This window comes from Castanea sativa, chromosome 3 (assembly GCF_040712315.1).
Source record: "Castanea sativa cultivar Marrone di Chiusa Pesio chromosome 3, ASM4071231v1".
NCBI classification, from domain to species: Eukaryota; Viridiplantae; Streptophyta; class Magnoliopsida; order Fagales; family Fagaceae; genus Castanea; species Castanea sativa.
Window position 1 is genome coordinate 15,603,583 of NC_134015.1, and position 18,470 is coordinate 15,622,052.

General features: G+C 33.4%; 1 protein-coding gene across 2 annotated transcripts; it reads left to right on the forward strand.

The window, feature by feature from the left end:
* Positions 1-9,696: 9,696 nt before the first annotated feature.
* LOC142628107 (V-type proton ATPase subunit F) lies at positions 9,697-17,372 on the forward strand. Of its 2 annotated transcripts, none has more exons than XM_075802099.1 (5): positions 9,697-9,921; positions 10,705-10,786; positions 11,722-11,803; positions 16,461-16,543; positions 16,942-17,372. In XM_075802099.1, the coding sequence occupies exons 2-5, from the start codon at positions 10,724-10,726 to the stop codon at positions 17,104-17,106; spliced, it is 393 nt and encodes a 130-aa protein (XP_075658214.1). In that variant the 5' UTR covers positions 9,697-9,921; positions 10,705-10,723; the 3' UTR covers positions 17,107-17,372. The 2 variants fall into 2 exon arrangements, with proteins under 2 accessions (XP_075658214.1, XP_075658213.1); XM_075802098.1 differs by lacking the exon at positions 9,697-9,921 and adding an exon at positions 10,250-10,385.
* The last annotated feature ends 1,098 nt before the right edge of the window (positions 17,373-18,470 follow it).

Sequence of the window (18,470 nt, forward strand, 5' to 3'; positions counted from 1 at the left end):
CGAAGTTAAAAATGGCCCAAAATTGCACCGCGCCGCACTACAAACACTCCTATTTGTAGAAAAAAGATATTAACCTTAGGCTAATCTATGGTTAGCCTAAGGTTAACCTTATAGTTAGCCCAAAGTTAATCAAATATTCTCTAGTATATAAACCCTGCATTGGGTTTACTATAAACTTGAATATGATCCCCTAAATAATCTATTCTTACAAATAAAGTTACAATTAATTAAAACTTTTGATCGAACCTACAAGTGAAGAGGTTGAATTTAAATGTGATTTTAATTTGTTATTTGTAAAGTGGAGATTGGGGCTCAGTCAATCAATATTTAGTAAATGTTAACACTAACGGACAATGAAACAATTAGACAATGGATGATTCTTAAAAATAAAAATAAAATTGAAAATTAGACAAGGGGCATGAGACAAGGGAGTGATTGAGTGAAGATAAAAACAAATGTTAACACAAAAAAAAAATATATATATATATCTTAATAAAATTACAAAGACCAATAGTTGTCAAAGTTAAGTTGAATTGTTAAATAAAATTACAATTAACTTATATTTTTTATCAAATATGTGAGTGGAGTGGCTAAATTAGAATGTATTTTTTATTTTTTATTTCTTAAGTGGGGACTGAGGCATGGGTTAATCAATCAAGTAGTAGTTTGTAAATGTTAACTCTAAAAGACAATTACCAACCTCACTACGTACGAGTCCTATACTGACTTCCCTCGTTACTGGTCAATGTTTAAGCCAACCACTTAAGACTTCCTCGGGGAGTTGTCCCTTTGACTCGTCATCCCAATCTTAGGGTTGGGCTCCTTGTGATAAGGATCGGAGTTAACTCCCTCCATGTGTACCATAATTAGTTCCTCTAATGGGCCTTGGTCCTATTTTGGGTTCTGATCAAGTGAGTTTGCACGGGCCTTCTAGGCCCAACCCCCCACAATTACAAAGACCAATAGTAGTGAAAGTTGAGTTGAATTGTTAAATAAAAGAATTGTATAGAGTAAACACGAACAAATTGATAAAAATATTCTAAGCAATAATAATTAAAGTTCACTTAACAATAATAATTAATATGTTTATTATATTTTTTTACTCAGAAATAGAAATCTTACTATAGCTTAATTTAAGTATATATGTGTGTGAAGCTCTCTCCTAGAAACTTAAACCTTGAACCATGCCCCCCTTCGCCTCACAAGAATTTTTTACTTGTGAAGTGACCATTACATCAATGGTACATTGTGGTATTATATTTAGAAACAACAAATTATTTCCAAGATTTAATCTTAGCAATCACAGTTAGTATGTTTATTTTATGAAAAAACAATATTTCAAATGAACTTGTAATTATTTTTTATTATCTTCTTAGTACTATGGACAAATCTATATATCTATATATATAATAATAGGTGAAACTGAAAGAAAATACAATTAAATTCTAAATTGAAGTCTAATTTTGTGCCACATGTCTTATCTAATTTTAAATTTATGTGTCAAGTGAATTATTAGGTGGAAAAATCAAAAAGTCTAAATTCTATTAAATTCTAAATTGAATTTTAATTGAAGTTCAATTTTGTGCCATGTGCTCTGTCTAATTTTTTTAATTTTTGTGGCAAGTAAATTATTGGGTGTAAAAACCGTAGAGTCTAGATCCAATTAGATTCTAAATAATGTCTAATTTTACGCCATGTGTCTCATCTAATTTTTTAATTCTTGTGTCAAGTAAATTATTAGGTGCAAAAATCAAAGAGTCTAAATTCAATTTAGAATTCAATTAGATTCTAAATTGAATTTTAATTGAAGTTCAATTTTGTGTTATGTGACCCATCTAATTTTTTAATTTTTGTGGCAAGTAAATTATTGGGTGCAAAAACCGAAGAGTCTAGATCCAATTAGATTCTAAATCATGCCTAATTTTACGCTATGTGTCTCATCTAATTTTTTAACTTTTATGTCAAGTAAATTTTTAGATGTAAAAATCAAAGAGTCTAAATTCAATTTAGAATTCAATTGGATTCTAAATTGAATTTTAATTGAAGTTCAATTTTGTGTCACATTCCCCATCTAATTTTTTAATTTTTATGGCAAGTGAATTATTGGGTGCAAAAACTAAAGAGTTTAGATCCAATTAGATTCCAAATCATATATATATATATATATATATATATATATATATATATATATATATATATATAATTGTGATTGGTTTTAAATGTACATGTGCATATGCACAGAGTTCCATGCTAGTATATATATAATAATAGATGAAGTTGAGAAAAACTTAAATTAGAATTCAATTAGATTCTAAATTGAATTTTAATTGAAGTTCAATTTTGTGTCACATGCCCCATCTAATTTTTTAATTTTTATGGCAAGTGAATTATTGAGTGCAAAAACTAAAGAGTTTAGATCCAATTAGATTCCAAATCATATATATATAATTGTGATTGATTTTAAATGTATACGTGTATATGCACAGAGTTCCATGCTAGTATATATATAATAATAGATGAAGTTGAGAAAAACTTAAATTAGAATTCAATTAGATTCTAAATTGAATTTTAATTGAAGTTCAATTTTGTGTCACATGCCCCATCTAATTTTTTAATTTTTATGGCAAGTGAGTTATTGGGTGCAAAAACTAAAGAGTTTAGATTTAATTAGATTCCAAATCATATATATATATATATATATATATATATATATATATATATATTATATATATATATATATATATATAATTGTGATTGATTTTAAATGTATACGTGTATATGCACAGAGTTCCATGCTAGTATATATATAATAATAGATGAAGTTGAGAAAAACTTAAATTAGAATTCAATTAGATTCTAAATTGAATTTTAATTGAAGTTCAATTTTGTGTCACATGCCCCATCTAATTTTTTAATTTTTATGGCAAGTGAGTTATTGGGTGCAAAAACTAAAGAGTTTAGATTCAATTAGATTCCAAATCATATATATATATATATATATAATTGTGATTGATTTTAAATGTACATGTGCATATGCACAGAGTTCCATGCTACTATATATATAATAATAGATGAAGTTGAGAAAAACTTAAATTAGAATTCAATTAGATTCTAAATTGAATTTTAATTGAAGTTCAATTTTGTGTCACATGCCCCATCTAATTTTTTAATGTTTATGTCAAGTGAATTATTGGGTGCAAAAACTAAAGAGTTTAGATCCAATTAGATTCCAAATTATATATATAATTGTGATTGGTTTTAAATGTACATGTGCATATGCACAGAGTTCCATGTTAGTATATATATAATAATAGATGAAGTTGAGAAAAACTTAAATTAAAATTCAATTAGATTCTAAATTGAATTTTAATTGAAGTTCAATTTTGTGTCACATGCCCCATCTAATTTTTTAATTTTTATGGCAAATGACTTATTGGGTGCAAAAACTAAAAAGTTAAGATCCAATTAGATTCCAAATTATATATATAATTGTGATTGGTTTTAAATGTACATGTGCATATGCACTACATGCTAGTATATATGTAATAATAGATGAAGTTGTGAAAAACTTAAATTAGAACTCTAAATTAGAGTTCCAATTTTATGCCATGTGTCTTAATATTAATCTATTAGTTCTACAAATCAAAATAAAAATGAACTCCCACTAAAAATTCCCAAAATATTCTACTGGTTTGTTCTTTACCATAGGATTTGAAGCCACGATGAACGTGTGCCTTCCAACACCACCACCATAAAAAAAATCCAGAGCACGAGGCTTGCCCAACTGCCCATACAAATTTTAATCACCTAATCAAAATCCTAATTAAGAAAATAGCAAAACTTAGATACAGTTACTTATATACTGTTCCTTATGTTTCTTTCTTAAAAATCAGCCACCTGTCTAAATGAATAACTAAACAAACACCGTCAAAATTACCGTAACTTTTTGTTGTATTTTTTTTCCCTTGTCTGTGAGAAAAGAAAACCCATTGGCTTCAAAACTAATTTCTCACACACAATTGCTTGGGTCTAACTAGGGGAGAACGACGACATGATGGAGATTATAGAGGTGGTTGCAGCATGTAGAGGATTGGGTTTGGGTAGAGTTGTAGCAAATCAGGTTTTGATGGGAAGGGTTGTTCCCCCCCCCCCCCCCCTTTTTCTCTAATTTGTGTTTATTGGGAATGAATGTGATGGATCTACTATTACTATTCTAATGGCTATTTGTTCCAAACTTATGAGAATTAGATTTATCCAAGTAGTGTGTTGCTATGGCAGTCTTCATTTTCTTTTTTTCTTTCTTTTCTTTTTCATTATTTAAAAAGCCATTTGTCTAGCATACAAAGTATGAACAAATCAATAATCTTCTAATGAAAATAATGGGATTAATGGAGATCATTCCAGGCTTGTCCTTCTGAAGCCAGATTTTATTTTGTGATATTGTTTGGTAGAAGTTTGAGAGATTTACAGTCAGGTTTTCTCACACGCGCAAGTGAAAAAAGAGAGAGAGAGAGAGAGAGAGAGAATGGCGTTAAAACTGTGTTAGTTAAGTTATTCAATTAGACAGTTGGTAGATTTTTAAAAAGGGAACCTAAGAAACTGTATATAAGGAACTGTATCTAAGTTTTGACCTTAAGAAAATGGCTATACATGCACTTTCATGCAAAGTTTCCCTAAATCAATATCAGATAGACAATATACAAGAATCCTTAAACCAAAACATCATGCAGAAATTCAAACAATTGAACAGCATATGTTGATCAAAATTTGAATACTTTTTATCAACCAAAATTGTGGCCTTGAGATTAGGGTCTTGATATGGGATAGATCAAGAGTTCGAACTTCTTGGGGCCAATAACCTGACCTTGGTCCAACTTTAGTTATTGTCTCTCACCACCTAAAATGACTTGTGTTTTAGATGGGGTCGAGATTTAGTCATGACTCAACTTATTTAAGAGACTGTCTATGATCTCTTATCTTTATCTAGACTGCCTCTAGTATTAATTCGATTGCCTAACAAATAGACAATCTAATTAATATAATCACACCTACCTAAGTAATGTAAGCCCAATTATTAGTACCATCTTCACCTTTCATTTTCCTTTCTTTTTTAAATATTTTCCCCCCTTAATGCATAAGGCCTGAAATAGAGGATAAGGAAAGAAAAAAAAAAAAGGGGGGGGCTCCGCATGCATGCTACATGTATGAAAACTTTTTACTTCGAATTAAACTCATATTAAGTTCATTAGGGCGTCCTCCTAAGTCCTAACCTTGTTCATAAATATATTACGAAATCTGAAATGCAAGTTATATTGAATATTCAGCCAAAAAAGAAAAAGAAAAGAAGTAATAATATTATACTATCTTATAGTAATAGAAAGCAAGCCACCCACAAAATTCCAGCAAAAAATCACACCTAGGCCTTGGTCCACTGACTTGCTAGGTGTTCCCTAGAGAGTATTTTATAGTAATAGACATAACATGCAAGACAACTCTATTCACAGAGGGCTAAGAGCCTAGGAGGGTTATGGGATTGGCTATTGATATTTGATGAACATTGTAAGATGGGAAAAAAAATAGCATCACCCTCCATATTTACACTTTGCTATAATCCCAGGTAAAATAAGTTTCGAATTCCAATAACAAACCAAAAAACAAATGCTACCAGTACTACGACACAAGATACAAGCACTTACAGCACCACAACTTAAGTTACAAGCATAATAGAATGTTATGGGTAATAGTAAGAGGATTTACACGAAAAAAGAAACATGGATTCTTATAAAGTTATGATAATTGGAAATGAATAGTTTTAGGTTATGGAAATAGGCAAATAGCAAAGGATCTTAAATTTAAATTCAAAAACTCTTAGAGAATTCACATCACTTCATATAGAAATTTATATCTGTTTTAATATAAGAATTTTTTTTCTTTTTTTACATTTTCATTTTTTAAAAAACACTCACAATAGATTATCTTTTCTATATTCTATTTTAACATAATATAAATTTTTTTTCTTTTTATATTTGAATAAATGAGAAGAGAGAAAAAAAGAGAAAAAACAAGAAAAAAAAAAAATATTAATATGCACACGAACCGTAACCATGCATATTACCCAGTTACTGAAACTAAAATGTAAATTTGCAAAATTTTACCTATACTAGTATGAATGATTGTTAGAATTAGATATGTAAAATTTAATTTTTAAGCAAAATTTTGCTTAAATAATGCAAAATTTTACTGGTAAAACTTTAAAAGATCTACATTATTTTAGACAAAAATCCTCTGGATGATTAAAATTATTAATATTTTGGACATACTTGAGGTACTTTTTGTCTTTTAGTTTCCTTTTTGTAATCAAAGTTCTTGACTTTTTATAACGCTGAGACTTGGACTTGTTATTCACGTGGGCAAAGAACAGCCCGCGATTCCGTACCAGCATTAGCATTTGTGAGAAGATTCGTGGAAAGAGGGTACCGAAAGTTTCAGGTCTGTTTGGCTTGGTGGGGACTAAAGAGAAGCTCCTTGGAAATTGCTTATCTTTAGCTCCTTCTCGTTTTACCCAATATTTTTTTTGGATAGGAGAGACCCCACCAAAAATAGGAAGCTTATAATTTATTTATGGCAATTTTTTATTATTATTTATGGAATGGAATGTTGTGATAAGTACACAAGAAGCATCAATTGATTCAATTTTTTTTATATATAAAAAAGTACGGGCATCTTAATTGCCAATGCCATAAATTTTCCAAATTGAAAATTGAAGTACAATGCCTGCCAAAAATATATATATATATATATATATATATATATATTTGAAGTACAATGAGGTATATACTAAATAAATATTCTTGGAATGTATATTGAATTTTATAAAATTATTTTTCTTTTTATGATTGGTTTTGGTTTTAGTAAAACTCCTTTTTAAGAACAAAGTTTCATTCAGTTCTACTAGCAAGCAAATTTGTGAACAATATTTTTTTTTTTTTAGAAAAAAATTTGTGAACAATTTAGGGCAATATAATAAGATTTTAAGTTCATTCATTCCGTGTACTGTTATTTCTTGATTTTTGTTTCTCTACCAAAGAAAAAAATGGAATGTAATAAAAAGAGAGAATAAATAAGAAAATTAAATTTAGATCGAGCTTTCTAGTCTTTAGAAGGAAGATGCTTTTAGATGATCCAAAGTTGTCAGTCAAGATCAAAGTTGTCCAACACTATAAGGATTAAGGACATAGCCTTGAAGTGATACTTGCCACTTTTGAACGCATATCCTGCCAGTGTTGCATCCATTACCATTGAGCACTTGCCTTGGTCAGCTTCCAACCCCCATTCCCTTTAGGTTTTTATATTTTTAGTTTAAAGACAACTTTTGTCATCACTTTGAAATTGTCAATTGTAACTTGTAAATAGTAGAGAAAAAGTTGTGAGTTCATATAAAAGTAATTGTCTATTACTCACAGTTGATCACTTTATCATGACAAAATTTCTAATTATAGAAGAATTGTTTTACCTATCTATTGGTTACATTTTTGAGATGCTCATTGTAAGTGCATCAAAAATTTTTTTATCTATAATCTGATAGTTTGGGAAGAAAGGATTTGAATATGGATGTTTCCATGAAAAACTACAAAGGGTGCTAATTGAGTTATAAAACTCTTGACAATCACAATTACATATAAGCACATTATGAACAAACATAAAGTGGGACTACAGTATCCCTACATTTGACTGCCACAGTCTTCTGAAGGAAGCATCCTTTTTATCTATGGCGAGTTCGGTACGTTATATGTACCAAACTTGTGGTGCATCTTTGAAGAAGGAAGGTGTTGAGACATTTGCACAGATGATACCAAGGTTCTTGTCAATTTTATTAAATCTAGAATCAAATGCAGTCTCACTCCAATTTCCTTACACATATTAATGTAGAATGCGTAAATAAAAACCCATTTATACTCGTGCCCGTGGTATTAGTAACGTCAAACAACTAGGGACTGCTAGTGCTCGCAATTGTTGCCCCACTTGCCTTCAAAAGGAAAGTACATGTGGTATTAATGGGCATGCATCATTTCCAATATTGTTGTACATATATGAAAAAATGATGGTAGTACCCAAAATGCATAGGAAGAGGGGGAAATAGATGGCTGTTCTAAGTTCTAACATATCCAAGAAAGTGGGGATACTCTCAGCATGTATGATTTCTATCCTCTAACTGGTGTGAAGGTTTCCTTACCAAATTAAATTAAAGTGGAGTATGGTCTGCCTCTACGGCTCTACCCATAATTTTTTCCGCTAGACTTTAGTTGAGCTCAAAGCCTAAGAGTAACTACATCAGCTCATCTATAATCTTTTAAAATAGAAAAAAGTACCAATTTTACACATTCTAATCCAAAAAACACTCACATCAGTCTTTGTAAAAATGTGTAAATATACATCATGGCCGTGTAAATGAACAGTAACTGTGCATATATGCACAGTTACTGTTCATCGTGTAAATGACTTTTTTATTCTTTTTTTTTTCTCTCTCCTCTCTCTACCTCTGACTCACCTCACTCTCTGTTTCTCATTTCCTTTCTCACCTCACTCTCACCGATCAACTCTCTCTCAAAGCTGATCAGCCTCTCCGATCCGACAATCTAATTAGCCTCTCCGATCAAATACAATGGTGATTCTGATGGACCATGATTCCACTCAGTGAACGCCAGTGATTTTGACAGGTTTGTTCTATTTGATCGTTGATGGTGGCTGGTGGCTGGGTGTGGGTGATTTTGGGTTTGTGTTGGGTCTGTAACTCAACGGGGAAGACAGTGGCTGGTTAGGTGTGGGTGATTTTGTTGAAGGATGGGTGTGGGTGTGGCTCGACGGAGAAGACGAGTTTGTGAGTTTGTTTCAGAGAGGAGAGTGAAGGAAATAATAAAAAATGTAAAAAGAATGAATATTTTATTGAATAAATGTGTATAATAGATAAATTGATGTGGGTGTTTTGTAAAAGTTGATGTGTAAAATAGAAAAAACCTACTTTTTCTATTTTGCTAAATTATAGGGCAAAATAGACAGAAAATTTGGACGAACTGATGTAATTACTCTCATCACATTCATCCCTCTCAACTTGCACAAAAGAAAACCTCACCCTTTTTTTTTCAATATAAAAACAAAAAACTCAAGCTCAAGATTTTATCCAAAAAAAAAAAAACCCTAAAGGAACAAATTTTAGGGCAATACTCCATTAAAATTGATGAGACCACGCCATTTTGTGTGAGTTTTTTTTTTATTAATCTAGTTTATCTGCTTATATACAACTCTTTAAACTCCTCCATTCTCTATTTACATTTATAGCATTTTTCAAAAAATAAACAAAAATGCTCTTTGCTTAACTTTTTAAGTTCTTGAATCTAATGATACAAAAAGTCAGATACTAAAATTATATTCTATAATATTATCCCCTTTTTTTGCCGAATTAAAAAAATCACCTTTTAAATTTTACTATTTTTCATTTCAATTCACTAATTTTGCATTATCTCATTTGAATCATTTAAGTTTCAAAACTCCCTAATTCAATCCTCTATTAAGTAGACATCAACCGTTGCCGATAAATCCTCAAAACAAATTCGTTCTGCCCCTAATTTAATATTTATTTTTTACTGTATTATTTATTTCTCAATATATAAAAAAAAGCGTTAATTAAAAAAATCCAGAAATTTTTTAAAAAAATTGCCATACGTTGACAGTCCCCTCCCCAGTAAAAAAAAAAAAAAACAAACATCATTCCCAAAATCCCAACTGAGAGAGAAAGAGGGAAGAGGAAATTAAGATCGTGAGGGAGAAGGAGATTGAGAGAGCTATTTTCGGATTCTCCAGTAAACCCAAAACATATCCACATCGGCGGCTCCAGGGAGGTGTTTTCGGCGTCTACTCGGTTGGGTAAGTTCAACAAATTTTTGGCATTTTTGGATTATCAATGATTCTGTATTTCTCGATATCTCTTTCTCTCAATCTCCTCTTCCCTCTTTCTCTCTCTCACTCGGAGATTTTGGGAATGATGGGTTAGTATTTTGATTTTACTGGGGAGGGGAAATTAAATAATAAATACTAATAAAGAAAATAAATAAATAAATATTAAATTAGAGGCAAAAAAACGACGTTGTTTTGGGGATTTAACGGCAGAACTGGATGTCTACTTAACGGCGACGTAGTTTCTGGACTAGTTGCTAACGTTTTAAAACGGGTCGAACTTGATCCAAATAAAAAAATCCAAACCCGGGTCCATTTCCAAACCACAAATGACAAATCCAATCCCCCCATTGCTGAATTGCTCTCGCGCGCTCTCTCTCTCTCTCTCTCTCTCTCTCTGATCCAAAGCTCGTAACACTGATAAATTTTTCCCGGTAATTTCATAATCTGATTACTACGCTGAGTTTTTCTTTAATTTTCTCTGCCAGATTCGATGCTTTTTAATTTTTAATTTTTTTGCTGAGAAAATTTGTCAATTAGATTCTTTTATTTTCTGGGTATCTATTATATTTGATCCCCTCTCTCTGTTTGGCTGCTATGAAAATTTTGCAGTTTTAAAACCTCAGACCATAAATGCATTGTTTGGCAATAGGTCATATATGTATATTATAGTTGTTAAGTGTTTTATTTTATGTAATTGATAGGATCACATTTTTTTTTCTCCTGATGGGTTTTTGTTCTTCGTTGATCCAGTTGATTAATACAACCTTAAATGGCTGGTCGGGCTCCAATTGCCACTAAAAGCTCAGCACTTATTGCCATGATTGCTGATGAGGTATGGTTAATGTAGTAGGTTGTGCTAGTTTATAAGTATTTTAGAATTTCGCTTGGTATTATTGAACATGAACAGCATGATTTTTCGCCTCGTAGTAGCCACTTGAAATGGTGGAATGGGGGTTTACCCAGCTTAGAACCCAACACAAACACTAATTCTCCTACTTGCTGAACATCCCCCCAAACTGGTACCAATTTACTTTTTCCTAGATTTACCTTCAGACATGTTACTACCTAAGAAGCGCGGACACTCCAAAATCCCCGGCCTGTTCGTGTTAGATGGCTGCAAAAAGATTTTTTTTTTTTTAATTAAAAAAATTTACTTTGATTTTAAATATGCTTTTATAGAATTTGATAGTTGTTATTTATGTTGAAAACTTAAACTAGACATAAAATATGCTTAAAACCATAAAATATGCCTTGATGACGTGGAACCTCACCAAGGCAGGGCCTTTGAACCCACCTTTGGGGAGTGAAGTACAGATACACAACCTCACCTGTTAGAACCGTGTATCAGGTAATAAAGGGTAACTCCTAGTGGGGATTAAACCTAGGATAAATGGGTCTACAACTCATCCCAAACCTCCAACCAGTAGGTTGCACCCTTACAGGGTGTCCTTACCATGTCATGTCTTAATTTTTCAAGAATTTTTGTGTCAGCGTGTTTGCGTCCGTGCTTCTTAGGTTATTGCTTTAAAGCAAAGGAGCATGCATTATAAATAGCTTAGTTGTGGTGGGATTGTCTCACAGTTTATGGGTGAAAAGGTCAGACTATAGATTTTATAAATTCATTTTTCCTTCATCAATTCATGCAATTTTTACTTTGTTTAAATTCCTAATAGGTAGGTTTATTGCGTATAATGCAGAATTCACTATTGTAGGACATGTTTTGTAGCTTACTTCTTATAAATTTTGATGGATATTTTTATCATATAGGACACTATAACTGGATTTTTGCTGGCCGGTGTGGGTAATGTTGACTTGCGGAGAAAGACAAACTACCTTATTGTTGATTCAAGTATGCACACTAGCCTTGTAACGTAGAAATTGTTATTTCGTGGGTTTATTGAACTAATAGAGTAACAGTAATCATGTTCTTAACCGTAACAAGTGTATGTTTTATCATTCAATTTTTCGCACGTGTGTATGTGTTTGACCTTATCAAGGAAAAAAATTGTTTGTGTGGTTCTTTTTCCCTCCCAGTTAAAAATATTTTTTTTGATAGGTAATCAGAGAACTATTATTAAGGAGAAAAAACGAAAAGTACAAATTGTTCATGATGATGAACAACAAGAAACAGAAAAAACAAACATCAAAACAAAAGAGAGGAAAATCAGAAAGATAATCTAAGGGAAAGCATAAACTCTAAAAGAGACGAAGAATCATTAAAGCCCCAACAATGAGACCACTCAAAAAGACTACGTTGACATAAACTTTTAACTCATCCAACGTCTTCTCCATGTTCTCAAAGGAGTGACGATTTCGTTCTAACCAAACAATCCTCATTAAGCACCCTGGAATCAAATTTCAAATATTCGAGTTATGTTTCCCAAGCCACTAATGCCACAAGATAACAAACCCGCCACCGATCTTGGCATAACCCAATGATTACCAAAAGCTTGAAGCATGAAGGTCCATAAGGTATGTGTAATAGGACAATGAAGTAGAAGATGGTCTACCGACTCCCCATCACAACAACACATACAACACTGATTTACCAAAGGGTGGCCCCCTAAGCATGAGATTATCCAACGTGAGAATCCGATCATGAGCAGCTGTCCACAAGAAGAAAACCACTTGTTTAGGAATTTTTGGTTTCCAAACACCCTTCCAAGGAAACAAAGAATTCGGAGTACCCTGAAATGCTTGATAGTAAGATCGGGTGTCAAACTTACCATCACCTTTGAACCACCAACAACCAACAGAGAGTATCCCTCCTATCACCTCGAGGAATACGAGGTTGGATAAACTGAAGTAGAGAATAAAATACAGCTAGTTCCCAATCTTCAAAAGCTCTATAAAACCTTAAATCCCACACTTTAAAAGTACCTCATTCCGGAATCCACAAAACCTCAGAGATGCAAGCATCTTTGGCAACTGAACACACATAGAGCTTAGGATAGAGATCTTTTAGGGTGTTATCCCCAATCCACCTATCATGCCAGAAGTGGATACGGGTGCCTTCACCCGCTACAAAAGACTGATGCTTAGAGAAACTCTCCCACCCTTCATGAATGCTTCCCTAAAGGCCACATCCATGAAGCACACTTTCATACACCACCTCCCTTAACCCTCACCATATTTTGTGGAGATAACTCTCCGCCAAAGATGGGTAACTTCATGCCCATAACACCACAACCATTTTCCTAATAAAGCTTGATTAAACGATGCCATACTTCTTATCCCTAAATCACCCAATTTAACAGGTAAACACACCTTTTCCCAAGCCACCAAAGGATATTTGAAACTCCCCTCAGAAGACCCCCAAAGAAAACTCCTCTGAATACTTTCCATTCTAGCAGCTACAGCTTTAGGAATAGTGAAGAGAGATAAAAAGTACGTTAGGAGACTTGAGAGAGTACTCCTTAGTAGTGTGAGCCTACCATCCTTAAATAAATAGAGACGCTTCCACCCTAAAAGTTTCTTCTCTATCTTCTCCAAAATAGGATTCCAAATCGAAGTTATCTTAAAAGAAGTTTCCAACGGCATCCCCAAATATTTCATAGGCAAACTCCCCACTCTACATTGAAGAATACTAGCCAATGCAACTAGATTATTCACCTCCCCAACAGGGACAATCTCGCTTTTCCCAACATTAACCTTCAATCCCGTAAAGGCCTAAAAACAAGACAACGCCAACCTTATGGATAGCAACTGTTCCCTAGAGGCATTACAAAATAAGATAGTGTCATCCACAAACAACAATTGGAAAATCCGCATACTAACAGAATTCACTGCTCCCACATGAAAACCCCGAATAAGGTTATTCTCCTCTATCTTCTTCAAAATTCTGCTTAAAACCTCCATTATCAAGAGAAACAAAAGCGGGGATAAAGGGTCTTCTTGTCTCAACCCGCGAGAGCTTCCAAAAAAACATTCAGGGGATCCATTTACCAGGACTGAAAAACGGACAGAAGTAACACAAGCCTTAATCCGCCCTTTCCATTTCAACCCAAAACCCATCCGGTCTAATAGATAAAACTAGGCCTCCCAGTTAACATGGTCATAAGCTTTTTCAATATCAAGCTTGCAAACCACACCTAGTAACTGGCTCTTCAACCTACTATCTAGACACTCATTGGCAATGAGCACTGAATCCAGAATTTGCCTTCCACCAACAAACGAATTTTGAGTCTCAGAGATGAGATTATCCAAAACCGCCCTCAACTTGTTAGCCAACACCTTGGACAACAACTTGTACACACTGCCCACCAAACTAATAGGGCGGAAATTCTTAATGTTAACAGCATTACACTTCTTAAGAATTAAAGTAAGAAACGAAGTATTCATAGACCGTTCAAACACAGAGTGCTGATGAAAATAATAAAAAAAATCCATGACATCCTTTTCCATAACACTCTAACATTTTTGAAAGAAAGCCAAGGTGAAACCATCAGGATCAAGGGCTTTATCACCCTCCATCTCCCTTAAGACCTGGATGACTTCCTCCTTCGTGAACTCGTTCTCTAAGGACAGCCTCTCCTCCTCTTCAATACATGCAAAATCTAATCCATCCATAGTAGGGCGTCCCAATTCAGTTTCCTCATATGGTCCTGATAGAAGAGAACTAACTGAGAGTGCACATCCGACTCATCCTCATTAAGAACACCATCCACCTCGATCCTCTTAATACGATTAGCTTTTCTATGAGAGTTTGCTAATCTATGAAAGAAATGAGTATTATTATCTCCCTCATTAACAGATTCCCCCATTCAGTGACCAACAATTCTGCCCTTCCAATTTAATCATAAATAAAGTTGATGAGAGTCTTACTTATAAATCAATCAATTAAGAGAGATTTCATTGCTAGGTTTTGGGCTCTGAAATGTTTGCTTTTGCCCCCTATAAAGCTTTGTCATGGCATGTAAAAGTACTTTTAATGGTGTCTGTTCAAAGTTGATATGTGTAGCTCACTAGCTTGCAACCTAAAGACCTCAATTCTTTCTACTTAATTGAAGTTGATCATACTTGCCCACCACTCTCAATTCATCAGGATTCTGGAAAGTTCTCCCTATAATTCCTCTCCATAATGTTGTAGTCCATTCATGCCTCTCATTTACAGAAACATGTTAGCTTCCCTGAGGCAACTGATTGAAGGAAATGTTTGTTAGCAGGTTAGATATTTTGTGATTTGCATTATCAGAAAGGTTAATGAGGTTTGTGCCTAGAGGCGGGGTCTTGAGGTGAGGCATGAGGAAATTGACATGGGGTGGTTGAGACTCAAACAAATTAGCCCACAAGGTCTGAGGTTGTTCCTTGTAGTGAATCATGATTTTAGGGATGCTTTATGTGTGAGGCTAATGCACAAAATGTGGGTCCTCATTGTAGAATTGAGTTGTGTGTTACTTACCAATCGAGAGAGAGAGAGAGAGAGAGAGAGAGAGAGAGAGAGAGAGAGAGAGAGAGAGAGAGATTATTTATTTAGATCTTGAAACTTGTAGAGACTTATTTATTTAGATCTTGAAACTTGTTCTATGCGTGAGATACTTACTACATGGAACTATTACAGGTACTTTTATGATGAAAAAGCAATAAATAGTGTTCTTATTGATTGAAATATTGTTGAATTTTTCATTAAAATTTCCTTATCATAATCAATGCTTCTTTAGTGAGCTATTTCTTGGTTTGTGAGGCCTGGAGTTTAGAATAAGAAAGAACTATCATGAGTTCTTGGGGATTTACGTATGTTTGGCCTTCTTACAGAAGCTTGTAGGGATTTTATATAACTCAGGGCCTGAATTGATTTTTCATTCAAGGTTTATCTTAGATGATAAAGCATATCCAGTTGTTTTGAGAACAATTGTTAAAGGGCCAACCTAGAAGCTAGGAATGAGTACCATATAGAGCTTCCAAATATTTCCCAAGCTAATATACTTGGTGGTCTGTGGCTTCTGAGTTAGTCAAGCCTCAGAATGTCCAATTACACCCTTAATTTGGATATAATTTGCTGTGATTATTTTCTCAGATGATAAACCCAAAGTGCTAAAAAAGCTCTTATAAAAGGTGGAGCTTTACTTTGTGAAATTGATTATTTAAGTGATTGACTTGGAACAATGATTTTAATGAATTTTTTTTTTCCAAATTAAATTCCTCAAAATTTTAGATCTTAAGATGGAAATTGATGTGTGTGACTTTTCATTTATGATATGCCCGCAAATAGAGAGTTCTTGAAGGCTGTTCAGATTTCTTCCAGTGTATGTTTATATGAGTTTCTTAGATTGCAAAAGCAATGAATGATAATTTTCTGATTCGTAAGTTAGATGGATGATCTTGTATTTTTATTAAGTGATTTTTGGTCAATGGAACTGATCCTCTACCCCATATATACTACACAGTCTACATCCTGCTCCTTTGATGAAAATGTCAAAGTTTAATAGAATCTAAGAAAGCTTCACTCTTATCAATTTATAAAGCAAAGTCAATTGAAACTTATTTTCTGATTGTGTTTTGTCAAGAAACAACGGTCAAAGCAATTGAAGATGCATTCAAAGATTTCACCACAAAGGAAGATGTTGCTATCGTCCTAATCAGCCAATATGTAAGTTTTTTCCCCCCTAACTTTGATATCATATGTTCTCCCTCCCCTCTTGAGGATGTAAGTGGACAAAGAATTGACAAAACCAGTTTTTTTTATATTGAATGTTTAGAATTGTTGCCAAAAAAAAGAAAAAAAGTTATGCTAGCAATAACAGACTTTTAAAATCCCCGGGTGTATGATATTCTTGTCCAATTGCATAGTTGTCTAAATATATATGTGGGCATAGATAAGGGGCTAAGGTCTAAGGGCTCCTGATCAGTTAGGCAATAGCTTAGGGGTGTAGGTGGTTACCTGGCTACTGTACTAGTGATATGCTGTATTGTGTATATTCTTCCAAATTTATTATGTGGCCTAAGATTTCCATTACAAACTTACCGTTTCTGCACTTCACTTATCAGGTAGCAAATATGATAAGGTTCCTGGTTGATAGCTACAATAAGCCAATACCAGCTATTTTGGAGATCCCTTCAAAGGATCATCCTTATGACCCTTCACATGATTCAGTTCTTTCACGTGTGAAGTATCTCTTCTCTGCTGAATCTGTGGCATCTGATCGGCGCTGAGTATGTGTACATGTTTCACCCATCATGTTGCAAGCGTGAGAGTTTTTTAGCTGATAGCTGCATGTGCTCTGCTTTGTGCACACTATTGTATGCTTTGTTTCTTATTTCCTTTGCATTGATTGATATATCTGGATACTATTTATTCTCTTCCTGTGCCTAATTATGAATTATCATTGCAAGTTGGGTTTTGTTTGCTATGATAAGAGGAATAAGTTGCCATCTTAAAAATGTTCTAAAGAAAGGAGTTCCTGCAGTTGCTTCTGATACTTTTGTTCATTGTTTGTGTTCTTAATGTTCTTTTAGCCTTTACTTTCCATGTACCGTCCTCCAGGTTGGGCAGACAATACAATCCTTAGCAAATCAATGAGTGCTACATTTGTCATCTGTCTTTATTAAGTGCAACTTCTCGAAGGTAGCACTCAGAAAGCTGAAAGCAATTCATAACTAAATCTAGATTTCCCCTCCTGCACTCTCTCTCTCTCTCTCTCTCTCTCTCTCACACACACACACACACACACACAAACAAAGTCAACAGTGGAGGATAGCATTTTCTAATCTCTATCACAGTTTTGACATAAACACAAGTATATAAAACTAAAAAGTAATCGAGTCAGAATGCAGCAAAAATCTTGAAGTAGGTATAACACATGTACATTTTGATATTTTTGTTAGATTTATTTTCTTATATTAAAAAAGAAAAAAGTGAAAGCTAGTTATCTGCAAATCTGCAATCAGAGGATATTAGCTATACATGTGCATTATTCTATCTAATCTAATCTTTATCAGATCTTTTGCCAAGTTTTTCTAGTGGATAATAAATAAATAAGGAAATCATAGTGATCTGTGTCTCATGAAACTGAGTCAGATAATTATTTTTAATGGGAATATTATATACAAAGAATGTAAACAGATCTAAAATGCAATCATGATTTTATCCTTCCAATCTTTATGTTTTATTTTAGTATATTGTACTACTCTTTCCCACAACTATATGAAAATGTGAGACGGAACATTAGACTGTTTCCAAGTCCATCACTAACAAAGTAATACGGCCCATACATGATATATTAGGCAGTCATCAACACAAGACACTCTTTTGGTAACAAAACCAGGTGAGAGAAATGTGACTTCTCTCAAGGATTTCATGCAACTCTACCCAAATATGCAGCCCAGTACTCTGCATCCTCTCCATTTAATGGTGCAGGGATAGAAACGCTTCTTTTTCTTCTTGCATTTGGTTTGGGTTATAATACTTTAGTACACTGGATCCGATATGATTCTGACATGCATTCAAAGTTGACCACATGTCCATATTGTGAACCACGCAATGCACTAGAGCATTTTAGAAGCTTTGCCCTTTCTCG

Bases quoted from the DNA above. Each gene is read 5' to 3' on its own strand.
- LOC142628107 (XM_075802099.1), top strand. From the start codon at position 10,724: ATGGCTGGTCGGGCTCCAATTGCCACTAAAAGCTCAGCACTTATTGCC. The intron at 11,804-16,460 runs GTATGCACACTA...TGTTTTGTCAAG, and splicing joins CTACCTTATTGTTGATTCAA to AAACAACGGTCAAAGCAATT. The intron at 16,544-16,941 runs GTAAGTTTTTTC...TTCACTTATCAG, and splicing joins TCGTCCTAATCAGCCAATAT to GTAGCAAATATGATAAGGTT.